This window comes from Macaca nemestrina, chromosome 12, assembly GCF_043159975.1.
Source record: "Macaca nemestrina isolate mMacNem1 chromosome 12, mMacNem.hap1, whole genome shotgun sequence".
Classification (NCBI taxonomy): domain Eukaryota; kingdom Metazoa; phylum Chordata; class Mammalia; order Primates; family Cercopithecidae; genus Macaca; species Macaca nemestrina.
In genome coordinates this window covers 92,460,372-92,483,074 of record NC_092136.1, presented here as the reverse complement: position 1 = coordinate 92,483,074, position 22,703 = coordinate 92,460,372, and the positions used below count along the sequence as shown (strand labels likewise).

At 37.9% G+C, this 22,703-nt stretch overlaps 1 protein-coding gene across 8 annotated transcripts in view; it reads right to left on the bottom strand.

Annotated features, from left to right (window-relative positions):
• LOC105484363 (FAT atypical cadherin 3) overlaps positions 1-22,703 on the bottom strand; it is a 695,427-nt gene that overhangs the window by 367,757 nt on the left and 304,967 nt on the right. For all 8 annotated transcript variants that reach the window (XM_071075445.1, XM_011745893.3, XM_011745895.3 and 5 more), the window contains exon 3: positions 8,260-8,574. In XM_071075445.1, coding sequence (XP_070931546.1) covers positions 8,260-8,574 — 315 coding nt within the window. The remainder of the gene's footprint in view (positions 1-8,259; positions 8,575-22,703) is intronic.

Here is a 22,703-nt window from a genome sequence, read left to right as displayed (position 1 = left end):
TGGGCAACAGCAGGAGACTCTGTCTCTTAAAATAAAACAGATAGTGGTCTGGGACACTGGTCCAAGTCCTTATGCATCTGCAGTTCCCTGGGGCTTGTAAATGGGCACTGCATACTTAACAGGGATGCCAACACCTCAAAGAGCCTTAATTTACGTACATGACTGCAGAATCCCTGTCTGAGGTCACAAGGATTTTTCTTCCCCCCTTTTCATCTAGGATTCATCTAATGTAGATTGTTTCATTCCAGTGATGAAACAATCCACATATTGATCCGTCAGAAGGCTGGCATTAAGAAGGAACAGGATTTGGACCTGCTTAAGCATTTCAAGGGAAGAAACCCTGAAACTCAAATTAATCCCTTCATGCTGTTTTCTGGAGAAGACTGTTCAAAATGCGCTCTGAGGAGAATTTTCTTACCAGCCAAATCCTCTCCAAATACTAAGAGGTGAAAAAATGGTAACTTAATTCACATGTATTCGGTTTGAAGTTTTGTTATTATTATTTTTTTTTCTCTAATGGATTCTATTTCAAGTATTCATAGAGCCTTTAAGATACAAAGAACCCGGAGTCAGAGGGAAGTGAGAGGCAGCTTTGAATTTCTTCTCTTTTTAATTTTTAAAAACTTGTAACAATAGGCAGGTTAACAATAGAAAAACATACACATGTATTTAACTGAAGTTACATATGACAGAAGATTCTTCAGAAATGAAAACCCAAAGCCAAGGGAAAACTGTGTATTTTTTTTTGTTCAGGTTTGATAAAGAATGGTCAGTTTTGTAAAAGTATGATTGGACAAGGAGCGTACGTCCAAATGGTAATAAACTGGGAGAAACTTAGCAAAGCCTCTTTGTGTAACATTCCTTCCCTCTAGGTATTTCATTTTATTATTAATAATATTTACGTGTACATATATATATACATATACACACATATTACATATAATAGAGTTAACAATGCCGTCACATCTCAATAGCCAGTCATTCATTTTGCACAGGGTGCTTTGCTAGGGGCCATATGGAATGGGGTTCTGTAAAGTATTCCACATTAGTGCAGTGGTTCTCAATGGGGGCAGTTCCTCCCACCCCTAGAATGTATGATAATGTCTGGTGATATCTTGGTTGTCACAACTGAAGCAAGGGGTGACCCTGGCATCTAGTAGAGGCTAGGAATACTGCTGAACATCTTATATAATATATAGAACAGCTCCCCACGATGAAGAATCATCTGACCCAAAACGTGCACAATATTGAGGTTGAGAAACTCTGAAACTGGTACTTACATTCACAATAAGTATACAAAAAAAAAAAAAAAAAAAAAGAAGCTACGTGAAGGCAGAGCGAGTCCACACTGTGGACTTAATTTCCAACAGCAGCTACACAAAGCAGCTGAGCCCCAGGGGAAGGCTGGTTGTCTGGGAATACCACCGCCATCGCTATCTGTTCTCAGTGGGTTAGCAGGACATGAAGCAGCATGGAACACAGAGCAACACGATTATTCTCCCAGAATGAACTGTAGTTCCCGGAAGTACCTCTGAGCTGCCTCTGCCCAGGATAACATCCCAGCCAGGGCAAGAGCATCATTTCTCTTATGCTATATAATACAGCACGCTCTCCCACGCCAGATGGCCCACCCTGACCCAGCCCTCTACATCCTTGGAACCCCATGACCCCCACCCTCAACCCACAGTTGTGGCTGATCAAGTGGGGAGCTGCACAGCTTCCCTGGGGACATAATGACAATGAAGAAAAGTTCCCTTTGTCCTTGTTCATGTGGAGCACATTCACGTAGATGCAAAGGTCATCGCTGAATTTAAATAACCCCCGTGATAAATCTGCATGAGCCCGATTTGTTCTACTGGACTTGTTGGATTAAATGAACACAATTTAATGTTCTATAGGACAAGGGCTCCTTTCATGGCTGAAAGAAGGAGCAAGGGTGATTTACAGTTTCATAATACTCATTCGCTACATTATCTGCCTTGTGCCTGTAGTTATGAATATCAACTCACCATCCGGCGGCCATTTCTACCCGTTCAGGAGAATTTAGCTTTTCATTAGGAGGGGCTCTGCCATCCGGAAAGAAACAAAGAATAAAAAACAACAACAGATTTCCACAGTGTTCACTGAAAAACAAGCACCAATATTTGGATCCTTGTCCCTCACCTTTTTTTCTTCTTTAAATCCCTATATTTATAAATAAAGTAAGGTTTCCTCCGCTTTTCCTACAAAGGGTGGTTTTCTAAGCAGATTACCACCACACGGAACTGTGCATAAACACAAGGCTTAACTTACCTAAGATACCAAATTATTTCTGAACATCTGTATCTTATGAGCTAACACTTTTTATAATGATATATTAAAATAATGTTTGTTGATTCATTAAAGTAGGTCTGAACTCCACTTAATAATAAATTCTGCTTGATCCTATCTATTTGGAAATAATACAAGTGTATCCACACATTATATGACCCAGGTACTTTATTAACTACAAGTCGTAGGAATCCATGTGATATTTTGCTCACGGATAGTTAAAGAGACAGGATTTTCATTTTTCCCCACTTGATAAAAGAGACAGTATAAGCAAGGATATGGGAGTTGATTTTTGGGAGTGGGTGACTGAATTAACTCTCAAACCCCAGCCCTGTAAGATGTTGGGGTAACTCATAAAGTTGGCTATCTTGTCTTCAGGTGTCTCTGGGCACCTTGTTACCTCCCTCTTTGGTTTCACATAGAGCCTTGCTAATCAGTCTCTCAGGAGAGCAACATCAGTATCACCTAGAAACTTGTTAGAAATGCAAATAATCAAGCTCTAGCCTAAGACTCTATAGTCTAGCAAGCTCACCAGGTGATAATTTTCAAGTTGAAGTGCAGTCTGGATTTCTCTCCCTGTTACCCTCTCTCTTATCCACTATGTTGTATACCATACACCAAAAGGCAAGCTGCTGTTATATGCAGCTGGTTAAAAAACTAAAGACATCCAATATTTTAATAAGCGATCTCCTTCAATTTTAACAGAGAAAGGACATGTCTGTCCTGGGAGTAATCAATAGTTAAAGGTAGAATTTGAGGTATTCTTACATCACACACACTTTTGAAGAGGGTTTCTTCCTCCTGAGTCACCTAAAGTGGGGGTAGCTAGTCTACCTACACATAAACTATGCTTTACTCAGGTTTATTTCAAGATGCTCACAGAAAGCAAAAGAAAGCTGAACTTCACCTCTACTGAAATACAAGTGGAGATGCCAGCGAACGGAGCATGGGTCAAAGGGAGAGAGAGCAACTGCAAAAAGAAACTTAGAAATTCCTTGCCCTGGACAGTGAACCATCGAAAGATCTGGAATAAGCAACGATCACTTTCACAGGCAGACTGTCAATGCAGCATATGCTAATCCTGGATCTATGTTTTACAGACACAAAAGAAAGAATAAAGGGGTCTCTTTTATATATGTGTTTTTCCCTTTAAAATAATTCCTTTGAGAAGTAGGCCTCTCAGAAGGAAGATTGGAAAAAACAAAAAACAAAACCAAATGCAAAAAAAAAACAAAAAACAAAAAACAAAAAAACAAGACCCTTTAAAATTTAACTGTTATCAAACTCAGAAACAAAAGAAAAGAGATGTGCGTATTTGTTACTTCTAATATCTTACCACATTCCTGACATTTATGACTCTTAAAATTCGCTTTCTCATAATATCATGCCTCTCAAGCTATCCGGTAAGCTTCACTTGTTTATATTCCCTGTATAGTTGTCTGGCCACCCTCTCTGCAGGTCAGCCCATTCTTCAGGCCTCCTTCAGGTCTGCAAAGCTCCCCTGTTACTCAGCTCTGCTCTGACATGTTACACTCTTCAAAGCTTGTCGTCCACAGAGCTCAACTGTTTTTTTTTCTTTTGTTTTTGTTTTTAAATAAACTGCCTTAAATGGTTGCCTTATATCATACGTATGATGGTTCTCTTTTTCCTATGAGACTAAATTCCTTGAGTGCAGAAAGTATCTTCCAATGTATTTCTGTTATGTCTCCCACCCTGCTGGCACCTGGGGTCTAGATCAACAGCGGTACAACATGCACTTTATAAAACTAAGTTGAAGATTTCAGTGCTACCTAGAAATTGCTAAGGCAAGACGTGGCTGCCTTTCAGAAATGCCTTCCTCAAGACAGTGGGGTCCAGAAGTAGTGTGCTTGTGGCTCACACAGACTTTTTTCTAGTGGGAAATACGGGATGATGATTATGATCGCAATAGTTAACATTTACTGAGTTCTCTACTAAACACTGGCATCTCAGCCCTGTATTAAGTGGTTTCCATGGTGTAGACATGACTAAAATAAACATTCCAAAGCCCTAGAAGAAATTTCCACCCCTGTTCCCCAATTCAGCCTGGATGACCAATGAGGGCCAGCCTGGACTCCCTCAAAAGAACTGGAAGGAAGCAACATTCCTGCTCACCCAAAAAGGCAAATGAACACCAGCCTGCTGGTATCTCCATCTCAGACACGGGGGTAGGCTGCATTTGATTGAATTTAACTGCTTGACCTGGAATTAAGCAAGAGTTCTCTCTACCAGCAGAAAAAACCACGCAGCATTACAACTTTTGTTTTCCTTCAGCCACAGGAATTACTAAAGAAAGTCCACAAACTACTGATTCTATGTGATTCTAGATGTGGTAGAAAAAAACCCAGTTATTTGTGTAGAGAACAGATGTTCAATAAGTAAATCTCTCTCCATTTGGGGTTTGGGAATATCTGTTACCTGCTACAAGCTGTAGATCATAAGTATTGGCATTATTTGCATTAGTCTTAATCATTTTAATCTTTATTATGTAGCACATTGCCAAAGCAAAACCAAATTCTAAAAATTCCAACTCTTCGGCAGAAGAGGAAATGAAAGCTTAGTTTACTAGAGTCAACATCCATTTACTAGAGTCAACATCCATTTGAGAAAAAATCTAAATCATAAACCTTTCCTAAATATACTGGTTAGTATGCCTCTATGTATGTATGTATGTATGTATGTATGTATGTATGTATGTATCTATCTATCTATCTATCTATCTCTCTCTCTCTATCTATCTATCTATCTATCTACCTATCTATCTATCTATCTAATCTATCTATCTACACACTGGTTAGCTACATGTCCAGCTTCGTTACTGAAAAATGTTATATTGATGTAACTATTTCAGACAAATGACTCTAGACAGTCAGGAAGAAATGCCAAAAATTAAGGCTTCTATTAGAGAGTTCCTTGAGCTGTCTGAAGGCTGCCTCCCAGGCAGCAACACCATTAACAAGAATTTCACCAGGCCTGGAGTTCTGTGAATCTCATTAGAAATAGGCATAACATGACTCTTACAGAGCTTTGTGGTTTACCAACAGCCTTCAAACACATCATGATGACATTCAGACTTCATGAGCAACCCTTGCAGAGTAAGCAAGGTCATTCTCATTTTCCAGATAAGCAAGTGAGGTCCAAACAGATTAAATGACTGTAACTACAGTAGAGTAGTTAGAATGGGGTATCAGCTTTTGTTGTGGGATACCAGGCACTGTGCAAAGGATTTCAGGTGAGGAATCCTATATTCCTTGCAACTATTTTTACTCACTAAAAACTACATTTAAGAGAGGTTCAATAATTTGCCCAAAGGTCATGAAGCTGGTAAGTTCATGAAGCTGGTAAAAACTGTCCAGTACAGTCTGTTTCCCCACCCGCTGTGTTCTATGGTGTTTCCTAGTTAGAAAGCATAGAGCAAGCATTTGAAACTCAGGACTTCTAACCCCAAATGTGACTTCCTCCATGAAGCCCTCCCTGACCATCACTCCCACCAACCCTATATTTAGTGAAGCTCCCCTACTGGAATCATTTATTGCACTCTTTCACTATATCATAAGTATTTGTTAAGTTCATATAAGTTTGGGTCCCTAAAGTCTCGGACCATATGTTAAGTTTATAACCCTCTTTATTAGATCTTACTTGAAAAGTAATAGACACAATAAATGGTTAGTGATTGAATAAATGGATAAAAAGAGCAGTATTTTCTTATTACATGTCTGGAAACTACAAGGTATGCTATATATTTCTTTAGACAATTAGATAAGTTAGACAAAAATGTCATTCCTGGCAAAAACGATTTTTAAAAATCTATGGCAAGAAGAGAGAAATTATGAACATGCTTAAGGATCTTATTAGCAACTTAGGCTGAACAGTGATAAAATAGGGCTTTCTGAAAAATTATGTTCAAACTTTTAAAGCTATATAAAAGGAAACTTTAGTTACATGAATGCATGTGTTCTTCTCTGAACTTCACATCCAACCCAAATTCTTCCCTCTTCCCTGTGACAGTTATTTTTTCTTTTTTTCTTTTTTCTTTTTTCTTTTTTTTTTTTTTTTTTGAGACGGAGTCTTGCTCTGTTGCCCAGGCTGGAGTGCAGTGGCGCCATCTCGGCTCACTGCAAGCTCCGCCTCTTGGGTTCATGCCATTCTCCTGCCTCAGCCTCCAGAGTAGCTGGTACTACAGGCGCCCGCCACCACACTCGGCTAATTTTTTGTATTTTTAGTAGAGACGGGGTTTCACCATGTTAGCCAGGATGGTCTGGATCTCCTGACCTTATGATCCGCCCGCCTTGGCCTCCCACAGTGCTGGGATTACAGGCGTGAGCCACAGCTATTTTTTCTATTCAGTCCTAAGTAAAGGAAGAGAACAGTGAAAACTTCCCTTTTGCAGTTTCTTTAAAAAAAAAAGGGTGCTGGGCCCACCATTAATGACTCCAGTAGCAATGGGATCAAGATGGAAGAAGCAGAATCTGACTAGGGTATTTCAGACTCCACTGAGTTGTGAAATGTGAAGATATCCGTGGCCTCAACTTCTTTCCTGTGACATTGTTTTTGTTTTTGTTCTCTCTCTCCCTCCACCCCAACCCTCCCTCTTAAATTTGCAAAGTGATTGAATTCATTTCTCTGTTCTAAGAAGCTCTTTGTCATACCAAAAAGTAAATCAGGAGGGCTTCCAGGGAAAGTTGGAGGCCTGTTCCCCAGATGCATGGAGAATTTTATCCACTTAATGGGGCTCTGAAAGGTTGGGCCAAGGCTCCAAATCTGAGTCCTCTCCTGCAGGTACAAGCAGGCCTCAACAGATACTGATAGTACTCTCTTTGTCTTAAAATACAAGTCAAATCCCGATTCAACATTGTTAGAATGCAAAAGTCTGCTTAACGAAATGATTGATCCACTCATAATTAGAGAAAAATCAATAATTTTTTTCTTAAACCCTGACATTCTCTTTCATTATCTTAATGGGAATCTGACATTTATAAAATACTTGAGGTCAGCTACATGTTTCTGTTTAACAAACATAGGCAGGAGAAACAACCATCAACTAGATTAGTAGTTCATTAGGAGAGCTGAGTTTGTCCACACCAACAAATCTCAACTGAGCCTAACTTTTTGACCAGTATCAACTCACTTGCCCAGGGTGAAATTAATTTAAATTATTCTAAATTTCAATGAATTAAAACCCCATCCATCACAACTCTATTTTACTCCTTTGTGCAGACCTAAAGGAGGCAAATCACAAGAAAGCAATGAACCTCTCAGATCTGCAAAGAACTTTTCCAATGTGCATACCTGTCTCAGAATGCATTCAGCCAAATGCACACCTGCTACTGATCCTTAGGCCTTTCTTATCCTTACTCACCCAATTAAGTTTTCATTACAATCTCTAAAAACGTTTTGAGCAAAAGACCAGAAAATTGAAGTTATACATATTTTATGTAAAAATTGAGACACTGGAAGTTCTTTTAAATATGGATGCTTCCTTGATGGGTAGTACAGGAATCGCAAAAACATCTGGAATTTAAGGTGAAGGCTTTAAGGAGATCGGCAAGGGAGAAGTGTCTAGAGGTAGGGGCATCACAAAGCCAGCTTGCCCATAGAATCCAGCAGAGGCCAGGTTACTCTTTTTCAAGAAAGAGAAGGAAGCAGCTGGCTCTCTGAGTGGACTGGGAACCACATATTATTATTATGAGTAAAGCAAATCTAAGGCCTTCTGTGAAAATCTGATTTTGATTAGCTAACTCCCACTCAATGTCAAGTGAAATTAAAACATACCAAAGAGACAGAAGTGGCACTCACCTTTTCAGAAACTATTCTCAGAAAGGAAGAGGCTATTCTTTAGTAAATAAAGTAAATGAGCACAGCAAGGGTCAGGCTGATGAATTTAAAAGCTGGACTACAAACTAAAAGGAAGTCATACAAACATTCCCTTACCTGTTTTGATATTGATGGCAAAAAAATTCTGAGGATTTCCACTTGTAATCCTGTATGTCAGTTTTTCATTGGAACTAGAGTCAGGATCTTCAGCCTGGATCTGAATGACAGATATGTCTTTTGGAGAGTTTTCCATGACAACGGGATAATATATAGGTTCGGAGGTCAGCGGGGCATTGTCATTCACATCTTCAACTTCAATGTAGACCTCAATGGTGGAGTAGAGTGGAACAACACCCCTGTCTGTGGCATACACTGTTAGCCAGTATGACCCCGTTGTCTCCCGATCAAGAATGTCTGCGGCAGTGATGACCCCTAAGAGAAAAAAGAAAAAGTGTGACTGTCACCGCAAAAGGTAAGACATTAAATAAATAATCTCAAATTCCAAAGGACTGCACTAAAGAATCTTGGTATATGAAAAACACCCAAATCCATAACATAAGGTTAAATTAAGATATTCTTTACATAAGAAAATGATTTTCAGCAGGACCATATTAAATCGTTTATAGAGTATTAATTCCATTCACAAATACTTTATATGAATTTTGGAGATAGATATCTCTCAAACAAACATGCGCACAGATCTACACATACAGAAGAGATGATATAGGGGAATGAGAAGAGGTTGGGCCAGGGGTCAAAGCACTTCCCATGTTTCATGGGAAATCAGTGTAGTATCAGGTCAATATCTCCATTTGACCTGATATTGAATTGACTTCTTATGCAATAAAAAGCTCTCCTAGGGTAAATTATTTTATCTATTCATTTACAGAAAGAAGAAAAACCTTTCAAATATTCTTTTTTTGCCTGTTAGAGTAGAAAATATTTTGCCTGCAAAGATATAACCCTCCTTCATACTCTTTCCCTGAAAATCAAATGTCACAGCCATTCCAACATAATCAGAGAAGAAGTCATATCAACACATGTTCCAAACGAGTTCCATCCCCCTTAAGAACTCTACAGAGGGCCCTAATAAACTCTGAGCCACTTTGAGAGATGCTCATGGACAATCATTTTAAATTAGGAGTACAAAATGCCCAATCTTTCCCATTTCATGGTTGAAACAAGTGCCAACCAGGAAATCAGATGTCTGCCTAAAAAGCCAGAGAAAACACAGTGCTCTTGTCTATCTTTACAACACTTACCCAATCACCAGGCTACAGAAACTTACCACAGGGACAGGATCATGAGCCCATTATGATGGGAAAACTCTGGGCTCACTGTATAAAAACTGTAAAAGTAGTGAGGAGGCTCATAGAAAGCGTGAAATTCATGTAAATCCTTATACTATAAAAGACATTGTGAAAGGAGTCAAGAAACAGTTCTCCAGCTCTGCCCTGAATTCTCTATCCTCTGTATTCCTGTTAAACTTTTGTCTAAATAAGGCATATAACTTAGCCTATGGACCCTGCATAAGCAAACTGCCAAGTACAGCAACCGGGAGGGAGGAGGGCATCTGTCCAGAAACAGTTATGCTGGAATACTCAAAGTTTCCTCAAACTCAAGACAGATAAAATATTTAAAGGGTGATAACCTGATTGATGTCGAAATTTCAGCTGCAATGTTAATTCGCCAAAGAACTCTGCATAGTGGTAGGCCATGGGACAAAAGTTAATCTTAAATATTCTCAATGGAAATATGTAAAACAATTGGGTCCTGTAGAATACGGCTGATATCTGGTAGTTAGAAGAGAAATGCCAATCTGTCATTAGAGGAATAGGTACTAGATAACAGAATAGGAAGAAAATGAGGAGAAGTAAAAGCAACCACAACAACAACAACAAAAAACTATTATAAACACAGTGATGTGTGCTCATTGATTGAATGAATAAAGATAGCATTATAAACTGGGTTGACACTGCCATCTATAAGACCACCAGGATGACTAAACAGTGGAAAGGAGAACTTTATTGGCAGCCAATATCGGTTTGCAAACTGGGAAGAGATACTGTCCGGTGTGTGCTGAAGGTGCTCTCTTTTCCAAGAGGGGAAGGCCAGGTTGGTTTTATTCCTCACAGGGCCCATAGTACACAATGCAGTCATACATATTCAGCAGATTTGGGAGAAACATCATACATATTTATGAGAAGAGCTGAGCATATTCGCAGTGGGCAAACATACTTGCAATATACATTCTATGTTCACTTTGGCGCAGGATTTTAGCATTAAAATGAGGTGGAATTTGGCTCTTTACATCAAAAGATGAACGATAGGACACAAAGACAGTTTGTGTGCAGACTTCATAAGCCAGCTGATACTGGCTTAAGTCTGCAGTAGCTTATCAGAAAGCAATGTTTGTGAGACAAATCCTCTGTCTAACCAGAGTTTTAGTGGTCTGGGTTATAAATCAAAGTTAGGACAATTTGCCTGGTAGCTCTTATTGTTAGAGAGTCTAGTAGGAGTGCGGTTTTTCCTGTAGGAATTTAGAAATCTGCCATGCCAGCTGGGCCCTGAACCGTCAACCCAGATGTTACTGTTTTCTAACCTTAGGGTTCATCTTAGCTGATAAAGGACCATCTATTTTGGTCTCTCAGACAGAGTCAATTGTCAACATGACTTTAAGGAACAGACAAGGAGGGCTCTGAGGGTTGGATACCTGGCCAAGTGTGAGCACATCTGTCAGTGCAGGACACCAGCACATTATAGACACTGTGGACAGTTTTGTGGAACTCTCATAGCAGACAGTGCCAAGAGCTGCCACTCAGGTAAACTGGAGCTCTGCAAGTCAGAGAAAAGATATGTGACAGGGAACTAAGTGGTCTCTGGGATGGAAACTAAGAGTAGAAAGGTGTGAGCTGCGGTGAGGGATACAGGTCACACACACAAAAAAGATGTTCTGCAGGCTCCGTGAGGCACCTCTTCACTGCCATGAGACCTGTCCATTCAATTTACAGGCATCCACTGGACCCTGTGCTGCCATTGGAGGAACGGAGATAATGAAAGGGTCTCTGTCCTCAAAAGACTCCCAGTCCTTTGGAGAATGCAGATCTTTGTTAAGCAGATCTGTACTGAGGGGATAAATGCATAGCCAACAGCCAGAAGGGATCATCTGGTTTAGACCAATATACTAGGAAGAGCAAAGACTCTAGAATCAGAATGGGATGGGAAGCAGGGGAAACAGCATTTACTGAGGATCCATAATGTGTTGTGAGACCTGTAATTCAATTTCCCTATAATACAAACTTTATGGTTATCTCTTAAAGATAAGGACACCATGTTGGTAACTTGCCCAAGGCTTCACAGCTAAATGTAGAAGAACCCTAGACTGTCTGCCTTGAATAACCCAGTTTCATATCTGGAATCCTTTACTTTCTACCCAATTGACCATAGAGAAGATGTTCAACCCAAGCACATCTAGTTTTCATACCCATCTCTCAGTGTTGTGGTAATCATTAAATGTACACCAACAGTTTGGCAAAATGCATGTGGCATAGTAGATGCTCAGTACATGTTAAATCTATGTGAACCAAAAGCAATTCTATAGGTGTTCTTAATGGTAATCAAACCCTAAAGCAGGGGATGATCTTGAAAGGTAAGAAGTTGGGGATGGATTGTCATGCAAGATGTTTTTTCTTCTCTGGTCATGTGCCATTCTCGCAGTCTTTGTGATTTGCCCATTACATAATTTTTTTGGGGAAAGTATCTGGCCTTTTTGGGGAACATCAAAGTAAGGTCACTAAAAAGAGAACATAATTCAATAAGCAATAAAATCAAGGAAGTTTTTCAGTTTTATTTTTCCCCTTGCCTGACTAACTGCCATGCCTACATTTCCACATGTGTGTGTGTGCACGCACACACACACACTCCAAAGCATACACATATAAAGATTTGCAGTCACAAAATTGGTTTGCCATTCCTGGAAGTCACTAAATTATTTATTTTCTTCCACTGTTAAAAAAGGAAGATGGTATATCACAGCCTTTGGACATAAAAGGATTTTGAGAAGTCCTTAGATGAAATGCATTCACTAATACAAATTAAAATACAAGGGTGGGATTTCACCTTATTTTACTCTTAATGAAGGATCAGACATTTCCTTAAAAATTAGATTTCTCTCTTGTTAAAATAAAAGATGTCTATGGCTATATTTACCAAGTAACTAGAAGTGTGAATGAGTATCTTGGAACACAATGTTCAGATGTCAGTTTTATGATCCAAAAATTTGAGGACAACTTGTAAAAGGACTGAGTCTGAAATGTGTTAATTACTGAGTTTCTTCCAAGGCTCAGTATTAATCATATTAACACCACCGATGTCCAGTGATAGCATTTCTTCACACCTATCCTCTTATAACTAATGATGGTCAACATAGTCACAACTAAGAATGTAAATCCACATTACCTCTTTTATCAATCAAAAACTCACTTTTTTTTTTTTTTTTTTTTGAGACGGAGTATCGCGCTGTCACCCAGGCTGGAGTGCAGTGGCCGGATCTCAGCTCACTGCAAGCTCCGCCTCCCAGGTTCATGCCATTCTCCTGCCTCAGCCTCCCGAGTAGCTGGGACTACAGGCGTCCGCCACCTCGCCCGGCTAGTTTTTTTTTTGTATTTTTTTTTTAGTAGAGACGGGGTTTCACCATGTTAACCAGGATGGTCTCGATCTCCTGACCTCGTGATCCGCCCGTCTCGGCCTCCCAAAGTGCTGGGATTACAGTAAAAACTCACTTTTAAGATTGACCAAGGAATGCCAAAATCACGTCTTGAGGGCCATTAACATTATGACAACCACAATGCATTCTTTATTGCTTTTTTTTTTAAATTGAGGTATTTGGAATACAATAACCTGTCCATGTCTAAAGCAAACAACTGGTAAGTTTTGATTTTCATGAAACTGTCACCACAATCAAAACAACAAACATATCCATGGTCCTCCAAAGTAGTCTCTTTCTCATTTTCAATCCCTTGCTCCCAACTCTTTCTACCCCCAGGTAACCACAGATTACCTTTCTGTCATTATAAATAACTTTGCATTTTCTAGAATTTTATACAACTTAAATAATATAGTATGTACTGTTTTTCTGTTTTCTTTCACTCACAATAATTATTTTGAGATTGATCCATGTTATTTTGTGTATAACAATAGTTAATTCCTTTTCATTTCTTAGTAATATTCCATTGTGTGGGTATACCACTATTTTTTTAACCATTGACCTATTGGTGAATATTTGAGTGCCTTTCAGTTTTTAACTATTACAAATAAAGCTGCTAAGAACATGCATCTCAAAGTTTTATATGGAAGAATACTTCCATTACTCTTGAGTAATAACTTAGGGATAGAATGACTATATCACAGGATAGGTATATATTTGCACCGTTTCACATTCCCACTGGCAGTGAATGCGGAGGGTTCCAGTTGCTCCACATCCCCAGCTGTGGGTGACTTGGCATGGTGTCTCAAATGTAGATATTCTAATGGGCATATAATGGTATCTCATTCAAGTTTTCATTTGCATCCTCCTTATGATGTTAAGCATCTTTGAAAGTGCTTATTTTTCACCTGAATATCTTCTCTAAGATAAAGAAGTTATCGTAGGTTAAGTGTTCAAACGTTTTGCCTATTTTAAAATTTGGGTTGTTTGTTTTCTTGAGTTTCAAGAGTTCTTTACATATTCTGGATGAGTCTTTATCAGATAAGTGATTTGCTAACTTCCCCCCCCAGTCTGTGGCTTATCTTTGCACTCTTATAATAGTAATGCTGGAAGGTAAAAATCTTATATTTTCATATCTAATTTATCAATTTTTTTAATAGGTCATGTTTTGTTACTGTATCTTAGAAATCCTTGCCTAATCCAAAGTCACCAAAGTTTTGTCCTATGTTTTCTTCTGGTCTAATAGTCTTAGATGTTGTATTTATATCTATGATTCATTTTGAGTTTTCTTTATGGTGAAAGATATAGCTCTAAGTTGATTTTTTGGTATGCAGATGTTCATAGTTCCAGTCCCATGTGTTGAAAAGACTCTTCTTTTTCCACTGAACTGCCTTTGCATCTGTGTCAAAAAATCTATTGCTACATGTATGGGTCTATTTCTGGACTCTCCATTATGTCCCATTAATCTATTTGTCTACCATTATGCCAATATCACATTGTCTTGATTGATGTAGCTTTATAAGTCTTGAAATCAGGAAGTCTAAGTCTTCCAACTTTGCTCTTTTTCACAATTGTTTGGGCTAATCCAGGTGATTTGCATTTCTATATAAATTATAGAATCATCTTTAAAATCCATAAGACACTTAGGAAACGCACTAGGATTTTGATTGGGATTAGATTTACCCTAAAAATCAATTTGGTAAGAACTGGCATCTTGACAGCTTTGAGTCCACTGATCCATAAAAATGGTATTTATCTTTATGTATTTGTCTTCTTTCATTTCTCTTACAGTTTTGGTATACAGAGCTTACACATCTTTAGTCAAATTTATCCCTAAACATTTCATGTTTTTGATATATTATAAAATGCATTATTTTTATTTTAATGTCAATTGTTTAGTTTTAGTATATAAGTTACAGTTGATTTTTGTATGTTAATCTTGTGTCCTACAACATTGTTAAACTCACTTATTAGTTCTAACCAATTTTTTTTATTTGTTGTACTTTAAGTTCTGGGGTACATGTGCAAAATGTGCAGGTTTGTTACATAGGTATACATGTGCCATGGTGGTTTGCTGCACCCATCAACCTGTCATCTACATTAGGTATTTCTCCTAATGCTATCCCTCTCCTAGTTTCCCACCCCTTGACAGGCCTCAGTGTGTAATGTTCCCCTCCCTGTGTCCATGTGTTCTCATTGTTTAATTCCCACTTATGAGTGAAAACATGCAGTGTTTGGTTTTCTGTTCCTGAGTTAGTTTGCAGAGAATGATGGTTTCCAGCTTTATCCATGTCCCTGCAAAGGACAGGAACTCATCCTTTTTTATGGCTGCATAGTATTCCATGGTGTATATGTGTCACATTTTCTTTATGCAGTCTATCATTGATGGGGATTTGTGTTGGCTGCAAATCTTTGCTCTTGTGAATAGTGCTGCAATAAATATATATGTGCATGTGTCTTTATAGTAGAATGATTTATAATCCTTTCAGTATATACCTAGTAATGGGATTGCTGGGTAAAATGGTATTTCTTGTAAATTTCTTAGTAATATTTCTAGCATTATTTGGCTCACTGGATCTAGATCCTTGAGGAATCGCCACATTGTCTTCTGCAATGGTTGAACTAATTAACAATCCCACCAACAGTGTAAAAGTATTCCTATTTCTCCATATCCTCTCCAGCATCTGTTATTTCCTGACTTTTTAATGACTGCCATTCTAACTGGTGTAAGATGGTATCTCACTGTGGTTTCAATTTGCATTTCTCTAATGACCAGTGATGATGAGCTTGTTTTCATATGTTTGTTGGCTGTATAAATGTCTTCTTTTGAGAAGTGTCTGTTCATATCCTTCACCCACTTTTTGATGGGGTTGTTTGTTTTTTTTCTTGTAAATTTGTTTAAGTTCCTTGTAGATTCTGGATATTAGCTCTTTGTCAGATGGATAGATGGCAAAACGTGTCTCTTGTTCTGTATGTTGCCTGTTCACTCTGACGACAGTTTCTTTTGCTGTGCAGAAACTCTTTAGTTTAATTAGATCCCACTTGTCAATTTTGGCTTTTGTTGCCATTGTTTTTGATGTTTTAGTCATGAAGTCTTTGCCCAAACCTATGTCCTGAATGGTATTGCCTAGGTTTTCTTCTAGGGTTTTTATGGTTTTGGGTCTTACATTTAAATCTTTAATCCATCTTGAGTTAATTTTTGTACAAGATGTAAGGAAGGGGTTCAGTTTCAGTTTTCTGCATATGGTTAGCCAGTTTTCCCAACACCATTTATTACATAGGGAATCTATGACTTGTTTTTGTCAGGTTTATGAAAGATCAGATGGTTGTAGATGTGTGGTGTTATTTCTGAGGCCTCTGTTCTGTCCCTTTGGTCTATATATCTGTTTTGGTACCAGTACCATGCTGTTTTGGTTACTGTAGCCTTGTAGTATAGTTTGAAGTCAGGTACATGATGCCTCCAGTTTTGTTCATTTTGCTTAGGGTTGTCTTGGCTATACAGGCTCTTTTTTGATTCCATATGAAATTTAAAGTAGTTTTTTCCAATTCTGTGAAGAAAGTCAATGGTAGCTTGATGGGGATAGCATTGAAACTATAAATTTCTTTGGGCAGTATGGCCATTTTCATATTTATTCTTCCTATCCATGAGCATGGAATGTTTTTCCATTTGTTTGTATCCTCTCTTATTTCCTTGAGCAGTGGTGTGTAGTTCTCCTTTAAGAAGGACTTCACATCCCTTGTAAGCTGGATTCCTAGGTATTTTATTCTCTTTGTAGCAATTGTGAATGAAAAGTTCACTCATGATTTGGCTGTCTGTGTATTGTTGGTGTATAGGAATGCTTCTGATTTTTGCACATTGGCTTTGTATCCTGAGACTTTGCTGAAGTTGCTTATCAGCTTAAGGAGATTTGGGGCTGAGACCATGGAGTTTTCTAAATATACAGTCATGTCGTGTGCAAACAGAGACAATTTGACTTCCTCTTTTCCTATTTGAATATCCTTTAATTCTTTCTTTTGTCTGATTGCTCTGGCCAGAACTTCCAATACTATGTTGAATAGGAGTGGTGAGAGAGGGTATCCTTGTCTTGTGTGGGTTTTCAAAGGGAATGCTTCCAGCTTTTGCCCATTCAGTATGATATTGGCTGTGGGTTTGTCATAAATAGCTCTTATTATTTTGAGATACGTTTTATCAATATCTAGTTTATTGAGTGTTTTTGGCATGACGGGGTGTTTAATTTTATTGAAGGCCTTTTCTGCATCTATTGAGATAACCATGTGGTTTTTGTCATTGGTTCTGTTTATATGATGGCTTATGTTTATTGATTTGCATATGTTGAACCAGCCTTGCATCCCGGGGATGAAGCCAACTTGATCATGGTGGATATACTTTTTGATGTGCTGCTGGATTTGGTTTGCCAGTATTTTATTGAGGATTTTCACATCGATGTTCATCAGGGATATTGGCCTGAAATTTTCTCTTTTTGTTGTGTCTCTGCCAGGTTTTGGTATCAGGATTATGCTGCCCTCATGACACATGTTAGGGAGGAGTCCCTCTTTTTCTATTGTTTGGAATAGTTTCAGAAGGAATGGTGCCAGCTTCTCTTTGTACCTCTGGTAGAATTCGACTGTGAATCTGTCTGGTCCTGGGTTTTTTTAGTTGGTAGGCTATTAATTAGTGCCTCAATTTCAGAACTTGTTATTTGTCTATTCAAGGATTCCACTTCTCCCTGGTTTAGTCTTCTAACCATTTTTAAAATAAATTCCATAGTTTTCTACATAGATGATTGTATCATCTCCAAACAGAGAGAGTATTACAACCACTATCATCACTATCATGACTTCCATACACATCACTATTTAATTACTGTGCACCTGGTATTTTGACAGGTACAATAAATTCAGTCTTCATTAATTCTTTAAAATCCCTCATTCATTCAACAAATATTTATTACTGCGAGCACTCATGAGGTAGTTACTGTATTTATCCCCATCTGACAAATAAAGAAACAGATATAGGTTAAGTGACTTGCCAGTGATCACTCATCCATTAAATATAAAATTCTCTTCTCAAACTTTAGTTTTTCAGACTCAAGACCAGTTGTTAACAAAAACCATATTGTCTATTTAATCAATATTTATACCAAACCCAGATACAGTATCATATCCAAAGACATTTTTCCCCTCTGATAGAGAAGTGTCATTAATTGAGCAAACATTATTTAATTAATATTTTACTTTCTCACTCATGTTTTCCATACTGAATGTAGAAATCATAAAAAGATACTTTTTGGCACATCTTGGTATATCTTTGTAGAATATAAAAATTTTAAAAAGCATTACTGACTCTTTTCAAAGAGAGTCTGTTTTTATTTATAAAGATAGGCAGAATATGAATGTCTGTGACATATTCATAACCCATTACCCAACACAGTCTTGGAGTATTCATCCCCAGAAAGGGGTCTCCTTCCATCTTTCTGTTCATAGTGGGTTCTATAATGGCAGAGTTTCTGGCTGCCTGACATACAGTAGGCACTCAATAAGTGTGTGTCCATGACACCGATTCAGCAGTAGGCTAGTTTATATCGACGAAAGGATACATTAGCTTACCTCAGACCTGGAAGAGACCTCAAAGAACACTAGATAAAATTCTCCTAATGAAAGCATCCCTTCCATGACAGCCCTGACCCAGAACCCAGACTCAGTTCCAAATCAGGTGATAGGATCCTCACTATTTACTGGGCAGTTTTAGCTAACACAAAGTTCTTCACTCTGAGGCAAAAAGTTGGTCTCTGTAATTTCAAATGCTATTTCTACCTGTATTCCCATTCACATTCCAGAATAAAACAGAACAACTTTGCAAACAACTTTTCTTTTATGACAGCTCTTTCAGTATCAGAAGATAACCATCTGTTTGCTGGGCTTTTCTTCTCCAGTCTAATAATTCCTTCCTCGTGTGCCATATAGGTTCTTTCTTCATTCTGATCTCTGTCTCTGATTCAATAGGATAGGACCTCCATCCATTCATAAGTGCATGCTGAGTGAGGGTAGAAATTAGTGATTAAGAACACCTCATTTAAAAAATACACTATCTCCAATGAGCTTCTAGCATGTTTCAGGTAGTGCTGCTCAGTGGAAAGGACTCAAGTGAATATCCCAGACAGCAATGCATCCTATCCCTCACGTTTTTACCTATCACTGAAATGCCCAAGGTGAATTAGGTTGAGATGCTCAAATAATAAAAATGTCATTTTCAAAATTCATTAGAAATACAGCTTGGATTTTTTATGCACTTATGTTTATAAAATTGTTCTTTTCTGTTTTTATCTTTATTTGCTGTATAATAAAGGCAGTAGCAGACCAAAATTCTCTGGGCATCTTACTATTTAATTGAATAAGTAGATACACAGAAAGTATTTATTTATTTGTGTGTTTGTTTTGGCAGAACTATGCACAAATTGAACTTCAATTATTTAATTCCAGCATGAAACATGTATTTGTTTTAATTAATTTTTATTCACAAACAAGTATTAGAAAAAAATGTGTACATTGTGTTCACTGAATCAGTCCAAAATATTTGAGATGAAAGAGAAAATATATAAAGCTGTTCATAATTAGATAAATATTATATGCCGGGTTGTTTACCTTGTCTACTTTCTAGCTATATCTCCATATGCCACATGCCAAGTCTCAAATGACATCTTGCCCCAAAAGAATGATACCCAAACACTCACAACAGCTCCAAACAACCTATCAGCATACGGATCAGGGAATGCTTTGGGGGTCATGTGTTTATAACATGGTAAAAATCACCCTGCTGGGATAATTATTAGAGACTCTGAGGCCATTAAAAACAATCTTAAAAAACACCTTGATGGCATATTTGTTGCAGATGCTCCTAACAGAGTCTGTTCAGTTGTGCATGATACATTTAATACTTATTTCTAATCATTGAAAATGTAAATTCTCAATTTTCAGCACATTAAAGATTTTTTAGCTTCTTATTCTGAAATAATTATAACTTCATAGGAAGGTACAAAGAAATATATAGAGAGTTCCCCGCACTCTTTACCTAATCTTTCCTAATATTAACATCTCAGTGCATTTTCAAGTTGCTTATTTCTTCAAGAGTCAAACTCTTTAAACTAGATTTATTTCTGAGAGCACATGCACATGAAATTCTTTCATGGGCTCCATTACCACTTTTAGCCAACCCATGCCTGCCTCTAGCAAGATCACACAGATACTATTTTTCTTTCTTGTTCTATTCATCCTTGGACCTGTATAAGGTTCTTAATGCCTTCACAGAAATCATTGTTCAGCACAGTGTGCGGTAACAGTTAAGGAAGAATGGGTATTTTATCCTCATAGGCCCAACCAGGATCACTCCACTCACTCCCATAGTCATATCTGTAATTGCTGTCAGTCTGAAATATATGGACAGGGCTGAAACAAATTGAAACGGCATGAACAGAGATTAGTAGAGAAATTGTGGGTGGAGATAATCTTAACTTAGATGTTTATAATGCTTCAAATACATTTTAGTGTGTTAAATACAATTTGTAGAAGGCCATTGGTTTGGACTGAGTTCCTGCACCAGGCCCAAAAGATCAAACCAAAATGGAGTCACTCATGTTAAGTTCCATGACGCCAAGCCAACACTAAGTTGTTTATCTAACCTTCCAAGAAAACAAGATTTTATATATACATACATATGTAAATACATATATATTTTATATATTTATATATAGTATATATATAGTATATATATATAGAAAAATAGTATCTGTGTGATCTTGCTAGGGACAGGCATGGATTGGCTAAAAGTGATTGTAATGGAGCCCATGAAAGAATTTCATGTGCTCTCAGAAATAAATCTAGTTTAAAGAGTTTGACTCTTGAAGAAATAAGCAATTTGAAAATGCACTGAGATGTTAATATTAGGAAAGATTAGGTAAAGAGTGCAGGGAACTCTCTATATATTTCTTTGTACCTTCCTATGAATTTATAATTATTTCAGAATAAGAAGCTAAAAAATCTTTAATGTGCTGAAAATTGAGCATTTACATTTTATATATGTATATATAAAATCCCCAAACAGGACAGTTTTAGCTAGCGTGATAAGAAAGTCCCCTTTGCTTTAACCTTTACTAGGAAAGTCATTTTGAAACAACCAATCTGCTTTTTGTTCCATTTCTGCTCTCCTTAGCCCTTTTCTGTCTATAAGGCCACCCACCTCTGCTCAGCTCATCAGAGCATCCATTCTATTTTAGAGAATGAGGTGTTGCCTGATTCTAGCATCACAAATAAAAGGCAGTTAAGATTTTTAAATTTGTTGTGATTTTGTCTTTTGGCAACTCTCTATATTACATGTGCACATATTTTTATATACTTTATATGTCACATATTAAGATATAACACACTTAATTGGATACTTTAATGCACTTTTTTAAAATTGGGGATTTTAAGTGAATTGCCCAGCTACTCAAATGGCAAAGTCAGGCCTGGAATGTGGCACACTGAATAGAAGTCACACACTCTTTTCATTACATGAGGTATGCTGCTGATCTATCCACGTATGTCCATTATCATGAAAAAGAAGGCAATTCCAAGCCCTTGTGCTTCTCACAGTGGGTTAGTATCAGCTCTTTGGTAATAGGAAATTCAATGATTTTATTACTTTCCTCAATTTCTAAAATTTGCTGCAATATATTATTTTGAATTCAATATTATATGTTCTCTGAAGATTTTCAGATGTTGGATTGGTCTGGAACCATGCAAATTGGAAGGCCAACTCTTCCTTTAATATCCGTCGCTCCTTTGCTTTTGTGCACATCTGCTCAGGCTGCTCCTTCAATCCATCTCTGCAAACAGCCTCCTCTGCTCCTCAACCCACAAGGAGGATTCAAAGGGCACTGTCACCCAGCCAGCCATCCAGGATGAGGGCTGACCCCTCCTGCCTTTTATCTTAGCACTTTATTTCTGTCCCTCTACCTTCCTACTGTGAGCTCCCCACTAGTAAGAAACATTTGGTTTTGCTTTTCTCTATCCTATGATGGTGGCTAGAAATTTGGAACACTATAAAAATGTGGCATGAGTAAATGAAGGATAACATCATAACATTTGGTAAATTTAGGCAAGTTGGAATGTCTGGTTCTTTAAAGACATGCTCCCCCTATGAGCATTTGAAAAAAAAAAAAAGAGTCAACCAGATATTTTGTTATCCTGTTATCACAGGACAAAATAAAATGTGGATAGAATAAGCTTATAGTCAATTTCAGACTTCTCTAATGTATATGAAGAAGTGATAATTAACAGACTCTGAGTTTCAACTCTCCATCTGTGAATTATCCTAAGTAATAAGATAATTTTCTTAAAATTATGCCCAGTTTTGGGTTTTCCCTTTGCTACCTAGAATGCAAATGGAATCAGGATAATATCCTCAAGCCTAGAAGCAAAGACATAGTTTGACGAAGGCATTAGCTGATTTTATCATGCACTTATATGGTGCCCTGCCCACAGGCACTGCAGGCTGCCACAGATTCTGCAGGCTGCCAGAATCAGTGCCTCCAGGCCCCCAGATAAAGCGCCAGCAAGGCACTCTAGGTGGGCTCTCATCCACAGATTTGCATCCACCCTGGACACTTTTGTTCTACTCTGTTCCCTCCTCCTCATGAGGATGCCCATTGATTAGGCATCTTTCATCTTTGCAGAAGGAGAAGAAAAACCCACAACACAGTTGTTGAGAGCAATTATGTCCTGAAATGCAAGCCTCCTTCATTGCCTGTTACTTCTCAAGGCTGTAAGCTGGAGAGCTGCAAGGAAGACTAAGGCAAAGGGCTTCAGGCTAAATTCAAGC